At 37.8% G+C, this 17,452-nt stretch overlaps 2 protein-coding genes across 3 annotated transcripts; both read right to left on the minus strand.

Moving 5' to 3' along the window:
• Positions 1-5,561: 5,561 nt before the first annotated feature.
• On the minus strand, positions 5,562-7,683 carry LOC125275779 (keratin, type I cytoskeletal 13-like). Its single transcript, XM_048203044.1, has 7 exons — positions 7,192-7,683; positions 6,905-6,987; positions 6,658-6,814; positions 6,410-6,571; positions 6,186-6,311; positions 5,883-6,103; positions 5,562-5,752 (listed from the first exon to the last, which is right to left on the minus strand). Exons 1-7 carry the CDS (start codon positions 7,615-7,617, stop codon positions 5,629-5,631), a joined length of 1,299 nt encoding a protein of 432 aa, XP_048059001.1. The 5' UTR covers positions 7,618-7,683; the 3' UTR covers positions 5,562-5,628.
• Positions 7,684-13,787: 6,104 nt separating this feature from the next.
• krt91 (keratin 91) lies at positions 13,788-16,006 on the minus strand. Of its 2 annotated transcripts, none has more exons than XM_048203036.1 (7): positions 15,441-16,006; positions 15,120-15,202; positions 14,880-15,036; positions 14,629-14,790; positions 14,416-14,541; positions 14,111-14,331; positions 13,788-14,005 (listed from the first exon to the last, which is right to left on the minus strand). In XM_048203036.1, the coding sequence occupies exons 1-7, from the start codon at positions 15,942-15,944 to the stop codon at positions 13,879-13,881; spliced, it is 1,380 nt and encodes a 459-aa protein (XP_048058993.1). In that variant the 5' UTR covers positions 15,945-16,006; the 3' UTR covers positions 13,788-13,878. The 2 variants fall into 2 exon arrangements, with proteins under 2 accessions (XP_048058993.1, XP_048058992.1); XM_048203035.1 differs by having other exon boundaries at positions 13,788-14,008.
• Between the last annotated feature and the right edge of the window lie 1,446 nt (positions 16,007-17,452).

Here is a 17,452-nt window from a genome sequence, read left to right on the forward strand (position 1 = left end):
CTGAAAAATGTGTAATCTAAGTTATATTATTAACCTTACTTTCATGTTATAAGTTAAACAGATGTTATATAAAACTTAGTCTTGTCAAGCATTTTGGAAATTATTTTTGTGTTCATTGAGATATTGTTTAAAATGTTACTTTTCAAAAGGGGTGTAATCATTTACACTGAGCGCTGTTTCACAAAATGTTGATTCATTAAAAATCAGCAAACATATTAATAATATAAATGATCAGTTATCAGGATTGATAAATTCCATTACCTAGTTTGCATATGTTTTATATTATTTTTTTTATTTTTTTTTTCAGATCATACATTTAAACAAAGTTGTTTAATGTCCTTACTGTTGCATTAAAATGAGCTAGATTAAAAAACAACTGATTAAAAGCAGTTTTAGCTTGTCTGAATTGGGTTTCGGGTGACCTGATATTAATCAGATGTAAGGGATTGGAATGTTTTATTTAAATGGCAAATTGAAAGTTTTAATTAAATTAAAGTTGTGTTGAGCAAATTTAAACGTTTGGAATGTGGAGAGAATATAATACTGTAGAGCTAAACATGGTTAGTATTTAATATTGTTTCATTCAGAAAACTGAATAATTATATAATTTCCTAATATAGTAGAACTAATTCTCAAGTGATGATTTTGCTCTGAGTTCTGAGTGACCCATATTATGTTATAGGTAGAGAATTAACCCTACTTTACACCTTTTGGAGGCAACAGGAGGCAATGTCCAGAAACTATGCAGGGTCCCACCCAGCATGCAAGTATGTAGTTATGTAACAAAAAGGAATTTACTGCACTGCAATTGCTGCAGGGACAGTGACCTAGAGTGTTTCCCAACCCTGCTCTGCACATTGTTTAATTAGGAATATTTCAAAAATATTTTTTGATGCTGGCCTGACCTGGGGTTATGTCCTCAAGGCCACACAGGTGATGACCCTTTATGGTTTGACCCTGCAACCTTTTCCAGCTTGTGTCAATTCAGTGGTATTGCCGACAATGTCCTCAATGCGGTGTAACTGGTTCGACTTGTAGTGAACGGACCGAGGGGAATGGACCATGCTTGGGACAGCCCTGATTGCTGACATTCTTTTGGTGCTTTTATTAGCAAACCATTTTAAAAACAGTTCATTTTAATCCATCCTGACTTTGGTCAGGAATGGTCTGTTGATTACCTGATGTAATTTGGTGAGCATCAGAGAAACTTTGTAGTAGGAATTAACAAAAAACATTTGTTTGTGATACATTTCAAGATAGATGATGGACAACACAATAATCAACAGTGGAACAATTGTAATAACTGAACTGCATGCTTCAGGGAATCTAGGGCAGAAGCATGATTTAGAGTAGACGCCCAGAGCATGGGGACAAAGACATATATACAAGTTTGCTAAGATGCAGCCTCAGGCCCTATAAGATTTTTGTCATCAAATTTATTACTTGATATACACTTAAGTGTTCGTACGTTCATGAAAAACAGAGAAAAGTCATGGAATTTTATAACAATTTCCAGGCCTGGAGCAATATTGGAAATACAAGTCTTGGAAATTTGTTTAATCAGGGCCTAAATTTTGGCATGAGTATGGTGCATAGTTTTACTCATTCCAGTTTCCGGTTTTGTGCTTATAATGCAGGAAATTCCCAAAAACATTTATTCACTATAGCATGCAGTATTGGATCTGTGCATTGGATCTTAAGGCAGGAACACACCAAGGCTCACGTCGGCAACGTCTGGGTCCAAAGTTGGCCTGACACACCAAACCGACGCGTGACAGCCGATGGCCAAGTACCACGTCCGTTCCGCACCTGCGTAAGATTAAATGCCTTTCCGTACCAGCAGGTGGCAGTAGCTGAACAGCCAGTCAGAATTTTCAGATGGCTCCGACATCGATTCAACATGTCGAATCGGCTGAAAAAAAGCTGACAAGGACCAACGGTGCTGAACACACTGTGTTCCTGCCTTTAAAGGATTAGTTCACTTTTAAACAAACTTTTGCTGATAAATTACTCACTCCCATGTCATCCAAGATGTCTATGTCCTTCTTTCTTCAGTCGAAAAGAAATTAAGGATTTTTCTCCATATAATGGACTTCAATGGGCACCAAACGGTTCAAGGTCCAAATGACAGTTTCAGTGCAGCTTCAAAGGGCTTTAAATGATACCAGACAATGAATACGGGTCTTATCTAGTGAAACGATTTTTAAATAAATAAATAAAAAAGTTTAAATTTTATAAGCACAAATGCTCGCCTTGCTCTGTTCTGCGATGTGCGTTTGTGACGTCACGTAATACGCAATTACATTGAAAAGGTCATGCTTGACGTAGGCGGAAGTACCGAGTCAGTGTTTACACGATGAATGTGCAAATACTAAGTCAAACGCCGTTTACAAAAAAAGGTAAAACAAATAATGGTTCTTCCATCCTGTGCTGTCAGTGCCATCAGACTGTCATACCCTTCTCCATCAGAACAAAAACACCTCTAAAATGCTGTTGCTCAGTAACGGTGGAAATACATTTTGTCCAGTAATGCAGCGAGATGGAAACAGGGACTCACCAGCTGTGTCTCATTTCAAAGGTTGCATACGTCATTGAGGCTGTATCGTTTCAGAAAAACAAGTAGGACTCTCCGAACGTGACCTTGGAATGTGTCCTTCTTTCACAGGAATTCGGAGGATACATGAGGTGTATCCTTCGCTGCTGCAGATAGCCCACAATTCTTTGCGCCGCTGTTAACAAGAGTCATTTATTTGAAAAAAAATTAAAAATGTAAAAAATGTTTAAATGTAAGTAGTTTCATGCTTGTTTTTGTTTTAAACTTTGTTCTTCCTAATATCCTCCTTTTGTCTCTGTAACAGATATCTGTTGTACATAAACCAGCTCCTCAAGCATTAACCAAAATAAAACAAGTAAATACATTTTCTTTTCAAATTACATACAAATGTATTAATAATCTTCGTTCATTTGCTGAGAGCACAACAAGGCTGTCATGAACGCGTTGTCATAGCAACGATATACTTCCTGTTTCCTTTCCTGCCTGATTGTCCTACGAAGGACGTCTCGTTTAATTCTGGCTAAGGACACTCCATATACCGCATCCTTCACAGGATTCGTCCTCTTGAGGATGCAGCCTTCTAAATGAAATGAAATGAGATACAGCTACTAACTGATTAACCCTTTAACACGTAAGATCACACCGGTGTGATCAGTCTTGGCTGGCACCAGAAGCGTAGCCTACGATCACACCGGTGTGATTAGAACGTTCAGTGCATTACGTGATCAACTGCCAAATTCAAATGTGCGTGCGCGCTTTAACTGGCGCTAAACCAGAGACGGACGCACGCAGCGCTTTTCATATATCACATATATGCAGTGTTTTCAACCAAATAATGTTAATTTCAGGTTTCAGACATTTAAATACACATAAGTACTAACAAAACAATATATTTAGAGTTTGTAAAATACACAATGATGTCTATAGAAGCGGAAATAACAACCCTTTCCATTATAACTTGACCACACCTTTAATTCATATCAGATACACATTGTGAAAGTAACTTAAAAGCTTACTCTATTCTTCCCCAGTTCACCGGCACACTTACTTTCATGTATTTCGGGAGAAGTGGAAAAATTCACGGGTTGTAAATCCAACAGATCCGATTCTCTGTGCGGTGCAAACTAACATGGCGGCGCCCATTGCTCATATGGCTCAACTAACGCGATCGTTATAAAGGTGCTTAAACAGCAAAACACATCCACTTGCACATATTTGTCAATCTGAATATTAGATATTTCATGCTATAGTTAACAAATTTGTGAATATTTTGAATAAAAAAAGGAAAAATGAAATGAAAGCAGATCATCATTCATACAGTGCTGCGGTGTGTCATGTAACAAGCAATGACGCGTCACCATGGAAACCATAAAGTGATACGTTCTAAATAACGGTCGCCTTAAAAAACTAACGCTGGGGGGTCAGCCAGAATATTTGAAACTTACGTTCGAAAGGGTTAACTACTGACTCGGTACTTCCGACCTTTTCAACGTAATTGCGTATTACGTGACGTCACGAACGCACATCGCAGAACAGAGCAAGGCGAGCATTTGTGTTTATTATTTTTTTAAATGACTGATCGTTTCACTAGATAAGACCCTTATTCATCGTCCAGTATCATTTAAAGCCCTTTGAAGCTGCACTGAAACTGTAATTTGGACCTTCAACCGTTTGGTGCCCATTGAAGTCCATTATATGGAGAAAAATCCTGGAATGTTTTCATCAAAAAACCTTAATTTCTTTTCGACTGAAGAAAGAAAGGCATGGACATCTTGGATGACATTCGAGTGAGTAAATTATCAGCAAAAGTTTATTTAAAAGTGAACTAATCCTTTAAAGTGGCAGAAGCCTAAACCAGCTGCTGTCTATGTCATTAATGTTAATCAAACAACACAAAGAGAACATCTCTCACTGCTTATGACTGAATCACTTTTGTAACTTTTATTTTAAGGATTAGAATTTACAGTTAAGACTATCCAGTGTTACTTTATTTAATGTCTGTAGTATTTCTGAATAGGCCTACTGTTAGACCTACCTAAAAAACTTTAATTTGTATATTTTTTCCATTGTATTTATTTGTGCTGCTGCTTGTAATTTATTTGTTCTTATTTTACTGACTCTTTACGGAAATTGATTCAAAAATCAAGCTTCCTTGTGCTGGAGTAAGCTACTGCACAAAAAATAAAACACAAATAGGTTGAGTAAATATTTAGGATTTAGGTGAGATAATTGTATTGCTCTCGACCAACATATGAGACATAAGAGTTGCCTAAGGGGGAAAAGCATTTGGGCATAGGAGTGTCATACCGGACTATTGATATTTGCAGTATCGCAATGCGAAGAGTAAGGTAATTTTTATTATATAAGGTGTGCCTCATTTGGACAAAAGTTGTAGAAGGATTATTAATAAACTCAATCTTACATATATTTAGCTTACACGTTACCACTCTCACTTTCTATTTAAAAGCTATTATTCATGTCATTATAAGATAAACATGAGAGAAAAGTAAAGTGATGTTTATTAGAATGGACACCAAGTCTGAACAGGGTAGAATAATGCATTGATGTGGCTTCTTTAAAGTACTTAAACATCTTAATGAACTGTAATCCAATAAGTCAGAGGCAGAACTACTAAAAACATTTATTCATTTTGAAAAAAAGAAAAAGAAATGAAATGCATGCAATGTGTTTGGGTCTCTGAATAAGCAGCCTAATTCTAATGTTTTATATACTAGCAGTTTTACTACGGCTGGTAATTTTAATTTTAACTGATTTTAATTTAAAAGACTTCATGCCTAATTATTATGTTTGACTATGGGATTTGATTACGAAAGGTGCAAATGAATTTTAAAACAGTCCTGAGCAGTAACTGGGTCTTTTCTCTCTCTTTCTCTCTTTTTTAATCATGCTAGCTAATGTTTTAAATGACAACTTTTCATATTTGTTAAATGTAAGAGTTGATTTCATGCAAGGGGCAAATGACACCAGAACAAGACAAACAACTATGCACAGTTAGACCAGTTTATTGGCTTTTTTATCACTCTGATGTAGACAGCTTTTGCTCAAGAGTGCTTTTATGACAAGGTCTGGCTTGTAGACTGGGAAGATGAAGATGAGCTGACCACTTTGCCATCCACCACCTCTTCCACAATGGTTACCACTTTGCGTGTAGTTGAGGTTTTGGTTGTGCTTGAGGCACTGCAGAGAGAGAAAATGAACATTAAATTAACAGTTACATATTACTCATTAAAGTTATTATAATTATTAAAAATTAGAACATTATTGTTTTTTTTTATATACATATATTTTGTTTGCAGTTGTGTCTCACCTAGCAGTCTCTCCATCCAGAAGTCTTCTGTACTCTGCAATCTCCAATTCCAGTCTTGTTTTGATGTCCAGAAGAATCTGATACTCATGCCTTTGACGCTCCAGATCGGCACGAAGTTGCGCCAGTTGGTCTTCCAGGCTGGTCACCTGGAACTGGTAGCCGGACAACATGGCGGAATAGCGGGCCTGTGTGTCTGCCAAAGTGCCTTCCAACGACGCTTTCTGTTTGGCAGAAAGTCATTATTGTATACATTGTGGTGACAACAAAACGCTTTACAGGATTCCTCTGTTTGTGCTTGCTTACCATACTGAGTTGTGATTGTAGCTCGATCTGAAGACTTTGGAATGTGCGTTTAAGCTCAGTGATTTCTGATCTGGATGTTTGGAGAGTTTCTGTGCTTACAACAACTCCTTGGTTGATGGTTTCACACTGAGAGGCAGTTCATAGGAATGCAGTCAGATATGTCTTTTGTTGGTTTTGATTACAATCCTTCTTTGCATATTTTTACAGATTGAATCTGATTTTACCTTGGACTGGAACCAAGCCTCAAGTTCTTTGCGGTTCTTGACAGCAACTGCCTCATAGTGTTCACGGATTTCAGCCATGATCTTTGACAGGTCTTCCTGTGGCGCTGCGTCAACCTCTACATTGACCTGTCCGCTCATCTGGGCACGGATTGCCAAGAGTTCCTGAAGATGCAATAACAAACCACTGAGCATTTGCCTGACCCACATATCAAGAGGAACTATTAAGCGTCAACCAAGCACCAAATTACCTCCTCGTGGTTCTTCTTGAGGAAGATCAGCTCTTCTCTCAGACCCTCAATCTGCATCTCCAGATCAGATCTGGACATTGTCAGCTCATCCAGCACCCTTCTCAGCCCAGCAATGTCTGCCTCTACAGACTGCCTCAGGCTCAGCTCATTCTCATACCTGCACAGTTATATCAATATAAATGTTTTGGATCTTTTATAGATGTTTGAAGTGCTTTTTATAGTACAATTCTTTAAGTAATAGACTTACTTGACTCTGAAGTCATCTGCAGCCAGCTTGGCATTGTCAGTGCTGAGGTAGAGGCCTCCATTTACACCAGTAGCATGCAGAATCTTCAGGAGCATGGATGGAGATGCATAAAAGGTCAAATTTAGATCACTTTTACTTGAGCACTTGAGAAATGCAATGTTTTTCACATGCTTTGAATGTATTCTTTGCAGACAAAGAATGGTGGGATAATGGCAATTGGTTAATTTTTGTCTTAAGTTGGTTTAAAGATTGGCTTAAATAATATGTTCTATAGTTACGTCTCGTACCTTGGCCTGGAGGTCAGTGATAGTGACGAAATAGGCGCTGTAGTCACGAGCAGAGGGGCCCGCCTTCTTGTCCAGGAACTGGCGGATCTTCAGCTCAAGATCAGCATTAGCCTTCTCGAGGGAGCGCACCTTCTCCAGGTAGGAGGCCAGACGGTCATTGAGGTTTTGCATGGTGGCTTTCTCATTTGCAGACACGTCAACGGCATCAGCCAGGTTGAAACCAGCACCACCTCCAAAGCCAGCCCCTCCAGCAGAGAAGGAACGAGAAGCAGAGGCACTGGAGATACGGACCCCGCTTCCTCCTGCTCCCCCATACATGCTACCGGCACGCATGGCTGAGACACGACTTGATCCGCCGGAGACAGATAAGCGAGAAGATCCTGCTGAGGACATGTAGCTGCGGATGGAGGAAGAAGAAGACATCATTTTGAAGGAGTCTTGCTGTCGTTTTCTGCTCTGACTGGAGAATGAGCGAGTGGATGAGTGAGGAGAAGACGACACTTGTTCCTTTTATGTGGATAAATGTGGGAGGGAAGATTGCCCTAGGTGGTAGAGAGTGAAACCATTTCCCAGTCCCCGAGGCAGCAGGCGTGGCTGATAACAGGTTTGAATGGTATGTTATCATTTAGAGTTTCACAATTCCTTAGAAGAAATTAGGATATTATGTGAGTTTCAGCTGTCAGTCTTTGTCAATCTTTACACTCCTGTGCTTGCATAGTCCGTTTCTTCTCGTCTCTTCCAAATATATTTTAACTTGTTGCTTAATAGGCACTGGTGTTAGCACTCAAATACATTTTAGGTAGATATTTGCACTGTAAAATGGAAGAGTGAAATTAATTAAATAAAATTAGTTTGTTTCACTCAAATAATAATTAAAGTTCATTGTACTTAATAGAAAAAAGTTGCATGAACTCAAAATTTGATTTTAGTAGGCTGAACTTAATATCATTAAGTTAAAAGTAAATACTTAAATGTTTTGAGTATTCTGAACATAATGAGTTTTACAGTGCTCCTGTTGTCATCATTGCTTTGTACCAGTGTTTTCTTATGTAACTTTATTACTTTGAGTTTGATTAACTTAAACCATTTAAGGCAATTGGTTTCCTCAAACTGTTTAAGTAGCTATACAGTTGTTAAAACTTTGTTAGATTTGTTACCTGAATTCAAACTGAATAAACTGGCCCGGTTTCACAGACAGGGCTTAGCCTAAGCCAGGATTAGGCCTTAGTTCAATTAGGATATTTAAGTAGCTTTTATAAATGTATTCTAGAAAAAAACATTGCTGGTGTGCATATTGAGACAAAATGGCACTGACATATTTTAAGATATGTCAGTGCAAGTTGCTTTCAGTTCAAACAGCACAAACATGCATTTTAGTCTACTAGCTTAAGCCAATTGTCTGTGAAACTGGGTGAAAATCTTTGAGTTAAGTTTACTCTAATGATGGACTTAAACCAACACTAAAGTATAAGTGAATTTAACTTAATGTATATGAGTTTACAGTTCTCATACTTATTTGTTTTAAAACTTAAATGGTTTAAGGCAATCGTTTTCCTCGAATGATTTGAGTTACCATAACTTATTGGGTTTTACAGTGTGTTTTTTTTAAATTATGAATTCAAGAGATAATAAAATTAATGGATTGTTAGATTTATTAGATGCACCTTTTTTAAAATTAAATTTTACATTCAGTTTAGAACCTTAGAAAATATTTGTCAACCGCACACCACACACATTCTCAGTATTTGTCACACATAAAACACACACTAAAACCTTGCTTATCTCAGCAACATTTCAACCCTTCATCCAGATCACCCAGAACCCACCTCAGGCAAGATAAACCTGTTTTATCAACTGAATGTGTCAGGTCTCAACATTAAACTGGCCGGTTTTCAAACTTCAAAGAGTGAACATTGTGAAGCCCTTTCTGAGATTCTGAAATTATCAGCTCTCAGATTTGTCCGGTTCAGAGCAGTTCAATTATATAGGTAGTTATCTGTACATGAGGTACGATGAGAGTACAACGAACCATTTTCATGTGAAGTTCATTAGATTAATTACGAAGTGGACCTCTGTAGCTTCTATCGCTGATCTTCCATAATGCATTGATTAGATTAGATTTAATGTTTCACTTTTTATCCAAAGATTTTTTGAAGAAATCTCACCCTTCAGCTTATAAACCCACTAGGCAAATAACTCTGACCAACTTAATGATAGAAGCAGACAAGGAAGTGTTTGTGTTGGTTATCAGGTTGAAAGTGACAGGTAATGGAACAGCTTTTAAATTATGCAAAAATTGTACTTGCGCAAAAAAATTCTTGCAAGGCATGCTCCCTGTGCAAACAGGGGGTCACAGGCGCTGCGTAATATCGTTGCGCCTGCTGCACCCATATGAGAGCAAAGTTCCTTGATTATTACGCCGGAATGAGAGTATAGTTCCTAGCCATATCGGCCTAGAAAATCGCAACTTTTCATTTTCCGACAGTCTTAGTACACGATATAACTACAGAAGAGTCAAGTTTTAAATAGGAAAAATATCGAAACTCTTTGGTCATTTTTGAGCAAGATGCTAACGGTCTAATCAGATTCAATGAACTATGCTAAGCTATGCTAAAAGTGGTACCGCCAGACCCGGAGATCGGCTGAATGGATTCGAAAACGGTAAAACTCAACTGTTTAACTCTAGGGGAGTTGGAAAATGAGTCTATTTTCAAAAAAGTGGAGTGTTCCTTTAATGTTTAGTTAGCATTTACTGAATTATCTAGTTAAAGCTAGCCAAGTTTCCACTACTAAAAATATTTAAGTTGAGATTACATGATTTTAAGTTAAATGTATGGTTAGCTTACTCAGATATTTCAAGTTAACAGCAATTAAAATGTATGAGTACAAAATAAAAATCTGCCAGTTCGCTTACTTTAAACTTTGAATTTCTTTAACTTTATTTATTTATTTATTTATTTTGAGTTTTGCCAACTTATTTGGGTTTACAGTGCTTTATCTGAATTAAATGTTTAGTTTCTAAGTCAGATTTATTAGTGCTCCTATTTTTAACGATCAGAGAATAACTAAAATATATATATATTCTAAATAGGAACTCTTGTTATTTCAGCTTAGACTAGCAGAGGGTTAAAAACATTTGCATGTGTCATTAACTAAAGGATAAAATGTTGGTGGTATCAGGTTACAGCTGTCAAACCTGAAGAATACCATGCAGTTGCTAGTTTTACAAAGGCAGACCAGAACTGAACTTGTTAACCGATGATAAAGTCACGACAATGCAGCAAGCTCTTGCAAGTCTGTACAAGTATTGTTTCTCATGAATATTGTTGTATCTCTGACATGTTTTAAGTTACTAGTAGGATCAACTAGGTGTCTGGAAATTACCATGTGCAGCATTCTGTTCAAGGAACTAGTTTGTCATTGGACTATTTGTGTTGTAGCAATCACATTAAGAAAGCAAGCCTGCAGTATCATCACTCTGCTGCCAGGAGTCGCTGTGCTGAACTTGTTTATGATATGTTATTATTTCTACTGTGCTTAAATAGTTGAATTGAACTAAGGTGGTCTAAAAGCTGTCCTTTAGCATCTCAGTGACTGAAATGGCTGTGCAGCCCTGGAAGTACAGCATGGATGCTGTACTTATGTTCGTTTGGTCATTTTATTTCACCAGAATACAGTAAATTGCCTACAATGAAGAATCATGCCTACATAATGATGTAATTACAGTGTCTACCAACAGGGGCTAATTAACTTCCCCTCTGCTGGACAGAATATAAATGGGCTATATGTAGAATTCAGAAACACCGGTGATCGTTAAGTGAACAATAGCCAGCAACTTATAGCTCATGCTCGCACTCGTGCACATGTAAGGCACAAGAGACATGATTCAATGCCCCTATATACTCAATGTAAAGGTCTTTTTCAGTCTTTGCTTAGAAGTAAAAAGAAGTTGGAAATACCTTCAGCCATAAACTGTTAATGCACATCCAGACGCCAGCGCGACAGTTAGATCAATATGAAAATATGTACAACAACTGCCTCCTGCTCACTTCAACAAAAGTGACAGCGGTGAGAAAGCAGCAGTTAAGAAAGCATCTGACCATAGTGTTGTGTTGAGAAGCTGCAATGCTTTGTGTTAACTAACTCATATGCAATGTGAAACTGTACCACTAGAGGTCCCTAGAGGGTCCGTAAGAGATAAGAGAAAATGTGTATGAAAAAAATGGAGAGAGTAAATGTTCAAGTTGAGAGTTCAAACAGCCATCTCCTGTTCTTTATTGCGCCAGCAATGTGAATATGTTTGCACCAGTTCTGCAGTTCACCAGCATCATGTCGACAGATGAGGTTATTAAAATCACACTGTTATGATTATAAAGTATAATTGAAAATATATTGATCTGACTATGTGAGACTATAGTGTGAATTAATCCCTTTTCTTTGCATGACACATAGACATTACAGTACAGAATAACTCTTTCGGCATTATCCTTTTTATGCTTATTTTTTTATGCCCTTCCCTCGCTAAGATCCCTCAGCCTAGTTGACTCGGATGTACGTCATTGCTTACGTTGCACGAGTGCCCACTACTGGCGGAACTCGTGCAATGCGCTGAATTGGAACGTCCTAAGCCCTTGATCACTTGGAATCCGCTATGGAGTTTATTTATCATTTAATTTTTTCCCCTTACAAAATTGTTTAATGCAGCATTCTATATGTATATATGTGCTTTTTAAATATTAAAAAAATAATTATTATATCATAGAGTTGTTTGTGGTGGGTATATGCGGTGACGTCACAATCATGTTGCATTGTGGGTTATAGAGCTGCCTGAAGTGTACATATGAAGTAGGGTTTGTCCAAATAAACTTCCCTCGCCCACTTCATGAGGTGGAACACCCTTCAAAATGGCGGCAGGGATTCCCCCGGGGGGCAAGTGCTTAGGAAAGTTTGCGAGTGTGTGTCTAAAAGTTTTTATTTTTTTTTTTTTTATTTCGTGATGCAAAAGTATCTTTATTAGTGCACACCCATATAAAGGCTTTTGTTTTAGATACACTTTTGAGCAGCATTTTTACTAGTGCGTGTCTAAAAGTAGAGTGGAACGCAGCCCTTGTATTTGCATCATAGAACGGAAGAGAAGCTCTCAGGAGTGTGCATAAACACCACATCCTTTTGATTTTCCATGGCAAAACATCCTGAGCCCTTCACATTAAAAAGTCAGTCTACATGCTTACATAGAGAACCTAGGAAGTTGGGGAATGTCTCGTTTTTAAAGTTTTATTATAAGCTGTTCATACATTGGCAATAACAAGTGAATAGTACATTAAAATTCTTACATACAGCCCCTTTAAGTATAAAATTGTTTTTTATTTGCAAAATTGACATCTGAATGTCCTGCCACATCCACCCATATATCTAATCTTCTATAGCATCAGTCTGAACCCTGTATCAATCCCTGTACAAACTCTACAAAAGCATTCTCGAAATCATCAGACAGCTGTCCTAAGAAGATATTGAATAAATCAGTGGGGCTACAAAAAAGATAAACCTCATCTTTATAATAACAAAGGTTGTTTTTGTACTGACCCAATGGTTTGACTGAGGGCAAGCTATCTGGCATGCATTGATGCTGGTCATATCTATTGATTACTTGTAGGTCAGTATCTCATTGGATTGAAATGAAAATGTTTCAGTGTTCCATTGTTAAAACCCAATGATTTTCAGTAAAAGACCCACCTGCACTGAAAAAATTACAAAAGTTTTTATTTATTTATTTTTTTACTTTGTCTACCCCTGAAGGGGTACATAAAGTACATGGACATATTATTGTACAACCCTGTGTAGCCCTAAAGGCATAGTTTTTGCAAATATTTTTCTGACAGTGTGTACATTGATTATGTGAGTGGACATTCTGTTAAAATAATTGGTCAGTGTAGTATTTTTCACAGTTGTTTTTTAATATAAATTATTATTGATAGAGAGTTTATTAAAACAAAAACTGTAAAACTTATTTGTGTTGAAATTGGTAACTGTTTGGATTTGCAAACTTTTTTGTTGCAAATTTGTTACTCTACTGTTCAAAAGTTTTGGGTCTGTAAGAGTTTTCCCAAGGCTGCATTTATTTGATTAAACCCATCCTAAAACATTGATATTATGAAATATTATAATGACTATCTTATATGATGATTTGGTGCTCAAGAAACATTTCCTATTATTATCAATATTGAAAACAGTTGTGCTGCTTATAATATTTTTGTGGAATTACATGTTTTTTTTCAGGATTCTTTTATGAATTGAAAGCTCAAGAGAGCAGTATTTATTTTTATAATATAAATCTTTGTCTTTACTGTCACTTTTTATCAAATCGATGCATCCTTGCTGAATAAAAGTATTAATATCTTTCAAAATATTTATGAAAATAATTTTGAACAGTCCCAGACTTTTTAATGGTAGTGTATGCCTGTATGTTATGTATGTACATGTGTGTAAAAATGTAACAACAAAAAAGTTGCCCAACATTCCTCATTAAGTTTTTGTATAAGGCAAAAAAATTTTGATTTGTTTAAAATCTGAGCATAAAATAAGAGTCAAACACAAAATCACATTTAGACCAGTTTATTGATTTTCATCACTCTGAGTTAGGTTATTTTATCTCAAGAGTTCTTGTGCTGGTTGTTCTTGTTTGAGATCTCACTTGCTCTCGGTCACTGCCTGGGTGGAGGAGATCACTTTGCCGTCCTTAACCTCCTCTACAATGGTTACCACTTTGCGTGTAGTTGAAGTTGAGGTTTTGGCTGAGGACTGTACAGTTTGAATGCTTCTGAGGTTGAGGGGAAAAAATGGGGGGGGAAAATGATCAGAATCATCTCAATCTCATTCTGCTTCCTGTAAGTTACTGACAAATCAGGTTGTGAATTCTTACCCAGTAGCCTCTCCATCCAGAAGTCTTCTGTACTCTGCGATCTCCATCTCCAGTCTGGCCTTGATGTCCAGAAGCATCCTATACTCATGACCTTGACGCTCCAGATCAGCACGAAGTTGCACCAGCTGCTCTTCCATGCTGCTTACTTGTGTTTGGTAGCCGGACAACATGGAGCCGTAGCGTGATTGTGTTTCATGCAAAGTGCCTTCCAGTGACGCTTTCTGTTGAGGGAAAAGTTATTATTCTAAAGGCTATGTGATGTATCAAAACCGCAAATTTCAAGACTGACCTGGTCCTCTACTTACCATACTGAGTTGTGACTGTAGTTCGATTTCAAGACCCTGGAGTGTGCGTTTAAGCTCATTGATTTCAGTTCTGGATGTTTGAAGGGTTTCTGTTTTTTCAACAACTTCTTTGTTGATTTGTTCACTCTATGAAAGACAATCCATTGCAGAGCAGTTAGATAAGATCTTTGGTTTTGATGTATTCTGAAAAAATATAAATCATTTTGATTTTACCTGGGTCTGGAACCAGGCATCGAGTTCTCTGCGGTTTTTGGCAGCAACACCCTCGTAGTGTTCACGGATTTCAGCCATGACCTTTGACAGGTCTTCCTGTGGCGCTGCATCAACCTCTACATTGACCTGTCCGCTCATCTGGGCACGGATTGCCAAGAGTTCCTGAAGATGCAATAACAAACCACTGAGAATTTGCTTCATCAGGATGAATAACTTATTTATTTAAGAGTGTGAGCCAATCACCAACTTACCTCCTCGTGGTTCTTCTTGAGGAAGATCAGCTCTTCTCTCAGACCCTCAATCTGCATCTCCAGATCAGATCTGGCCATTGTCAGCTCATCCAGCACCCTTCTCAGCCCAGCAATGTCTGCCTCTACAGACTGCCTCATGCTCAGCTCATTCTCATATCTGCAAAGAAAATAAACCATTTTAGATCACTTGAACCCATTTGAGATGCTGATAGCTTTTCTATTAGTTATGTGTGGACTTACTTGACTCTGAAGTCATCTGCAGCCAGCTTGGCATTGTCAATGCTGAGGTAGATGCCTCCATTAACACGAGTGGCATCCTGGATCTTCAGGGAACAATTATTTGAGATTAGTGTTGAGAATATATCTTATATATATATATCATAACTACATCAATATCCATATGCCTATCTTTACATTTAAAATATCAAAGTTCTCAAAGATTCTCATAAAATGCATATAATATTCTTTATTTTAGTGCATTATTGGTATACAGGTATGTTAACAAAAGACAAGTAGATAATTGACAATACTAGTTACTAGTTAACTGACAATACCACATACTTTGTTCTGGAGGTCATTGATAGTAGCATAATAGGCACTGTAGTCACGAGCAGAGGGGGCCGTCTTGCTCTCAAGGAACTGGCGGATCTTCAGCTCAAGATCAGCATTAGCTTTCTCGAGAGAGCGCACCTTCTCCAGGTAAGTGGCCAGACGGTCATTGAGGTTTTGCATGGTGGCTTTCTCATTTGCAGACACATCAACGGCATCAGTAAGGTTGAAGCCACCACCAAAACCACCACCACCACCAGCACCACCACCGAACCCAGCGCCACCTCCATAGCCTCCACCACCTCCAGCAGAGAATGAACGAGAAGCAGAGGCACTTGAGATACGTGTCCCAGATCCTCCAGCTCCCCCGTACATGCTGCCGGCACGCATGCTAGACACACGACCGCCACCTCCTCCTCCTCCGGACATGGAGAAGCGGGATCCTCCCATAGATCCTCCTCCCCCCATAGATCCTGCTGAGGAGGACATGTAACTGCGTGCGTATGAAGCAGACATGACTGCAGAAGAGGTTTGCTGTTCTGTTCTTTGATTGAAGAGAGTGTGAGAAGTGAGGAAAGGATGACCCCATGATCTTCTTTTATTTGGAAAAACGAGGGAGGCAACTATCAGGGTGGGCGTTGTGGATTAGCCAAGGAGGTGGAGTGAGAAACCATTGCCTCACTCTCCAAAACAAACACAGGGGCACATACGCACTTACACAGCATTCAGCCAACTGCATGGTTTGAATGTGTTTAAGATCAAGTCCAGATTTGCTGTAGTTGGATTATATAGGAAGGCATTTTACCATAGTGAAGTCAGTGGCAAAATAGTATGCATAAGTTTTTGATTTGAACTGCACTGTTCTTAGTCGAGTAGTTTAGTTGAAAGAACTGTTGTGCACTCAAAAATCAGTAGATTTAAAAGGAAAAACATTATATGGTCTATGGTACATAATGGACTATATGGAGTGTGTGTATATACATGCAAATCTGGACTGTTATTTCTACCGAGACGAAAATACATATATCCAACCTTAACAATACCCGCTGAAGCACATCTGATTTTAATATATTTATGCAGTATATCATGAGTATATGTTTTTTAGAAAATCACAAAATTCAACGTTACATTTTACAACAGTGCTGCAAATACAAGAACTATAAAAGTGAGAGTTTCTGTCCTCAGGGTGCCAATACTGAGCCACACCCAAAGAACAAGCTCCTGCAAAGCCACAGTTACTGTGTCAGTTATTTATATAATAGAATATAGAATGGTTCATATCATTTTATTTGAAAATGTGTTTTTATCACATGTGTGTACAAGAATATGTCTTTTTATTAAGAAAAAAGCATTCAGAATCTCAAGTGATGCATTTTGTTTGGATTAAATCATTCTTTACACTATCCTTGTGAAATCCTTCCAAAAATATGTAGATAAGCCTTAATGTTGTTGCCGTGGTGACAAGAACAAAGTACAAAAACAAATAACAAGCAACCAGAACAAAAGCGTTGAGACCGTAAATTTGATGGCCTGATATGAGAACAAGAAAGCCCTTTAATAAGTAAGCTTCGGTTGGTGGCAGGGAGTGTTTTATAGTGAGGAAATAAAAGGTGGATATGAAACACTATAAAAACTTAGAAGAGACTGTGAGTGACAAGATTTATTATTATTCAACATGGTTGTTGACGCATTAATGATAATGACATTTTTTTCTTAAACAAAACGCTGCATTTCTAGCAAATGGATCTTGTCTAAGTTCAGCTGTTTTACAAATTTTGTAATGTGGGTGAGAGTTCTTGGGCTGTCTTAGAGTGCCTTAGTTGGACCTCATGCTTTCCACACATTTTGGCTCATATTATTTGCCAAAAACAAGTTTCATACATTGCTGCAGGAGTATTTATATTTTACATAGACTTGCTTACTGTAAACAAGCAATGTGTTTATGACCAAGGTTGTGTCCCTATGGAGGTGTAACTTCACAGAAAGTATGAACAAACTGAACCTGACAGTATTGTGACCAACAA

The sequence above is a fragment of the Megalobrama amblycephala genome, linkage group LG9 (genome assembly GCF_018812025.1).
Source record: "Megalobrama amblycephala isolate DHTTF-2021 linkage group LG9, ASM1881202v1, whole genome shotgun sequence".
Classification (NCBI taxonomy): domain Eukaryota; kingdom Metazoa; phylum Chordata; class Actinopteri; order Cypriniformes; family Xenocyprididae; genus Megalobrama; species Megalobrama amblycephala.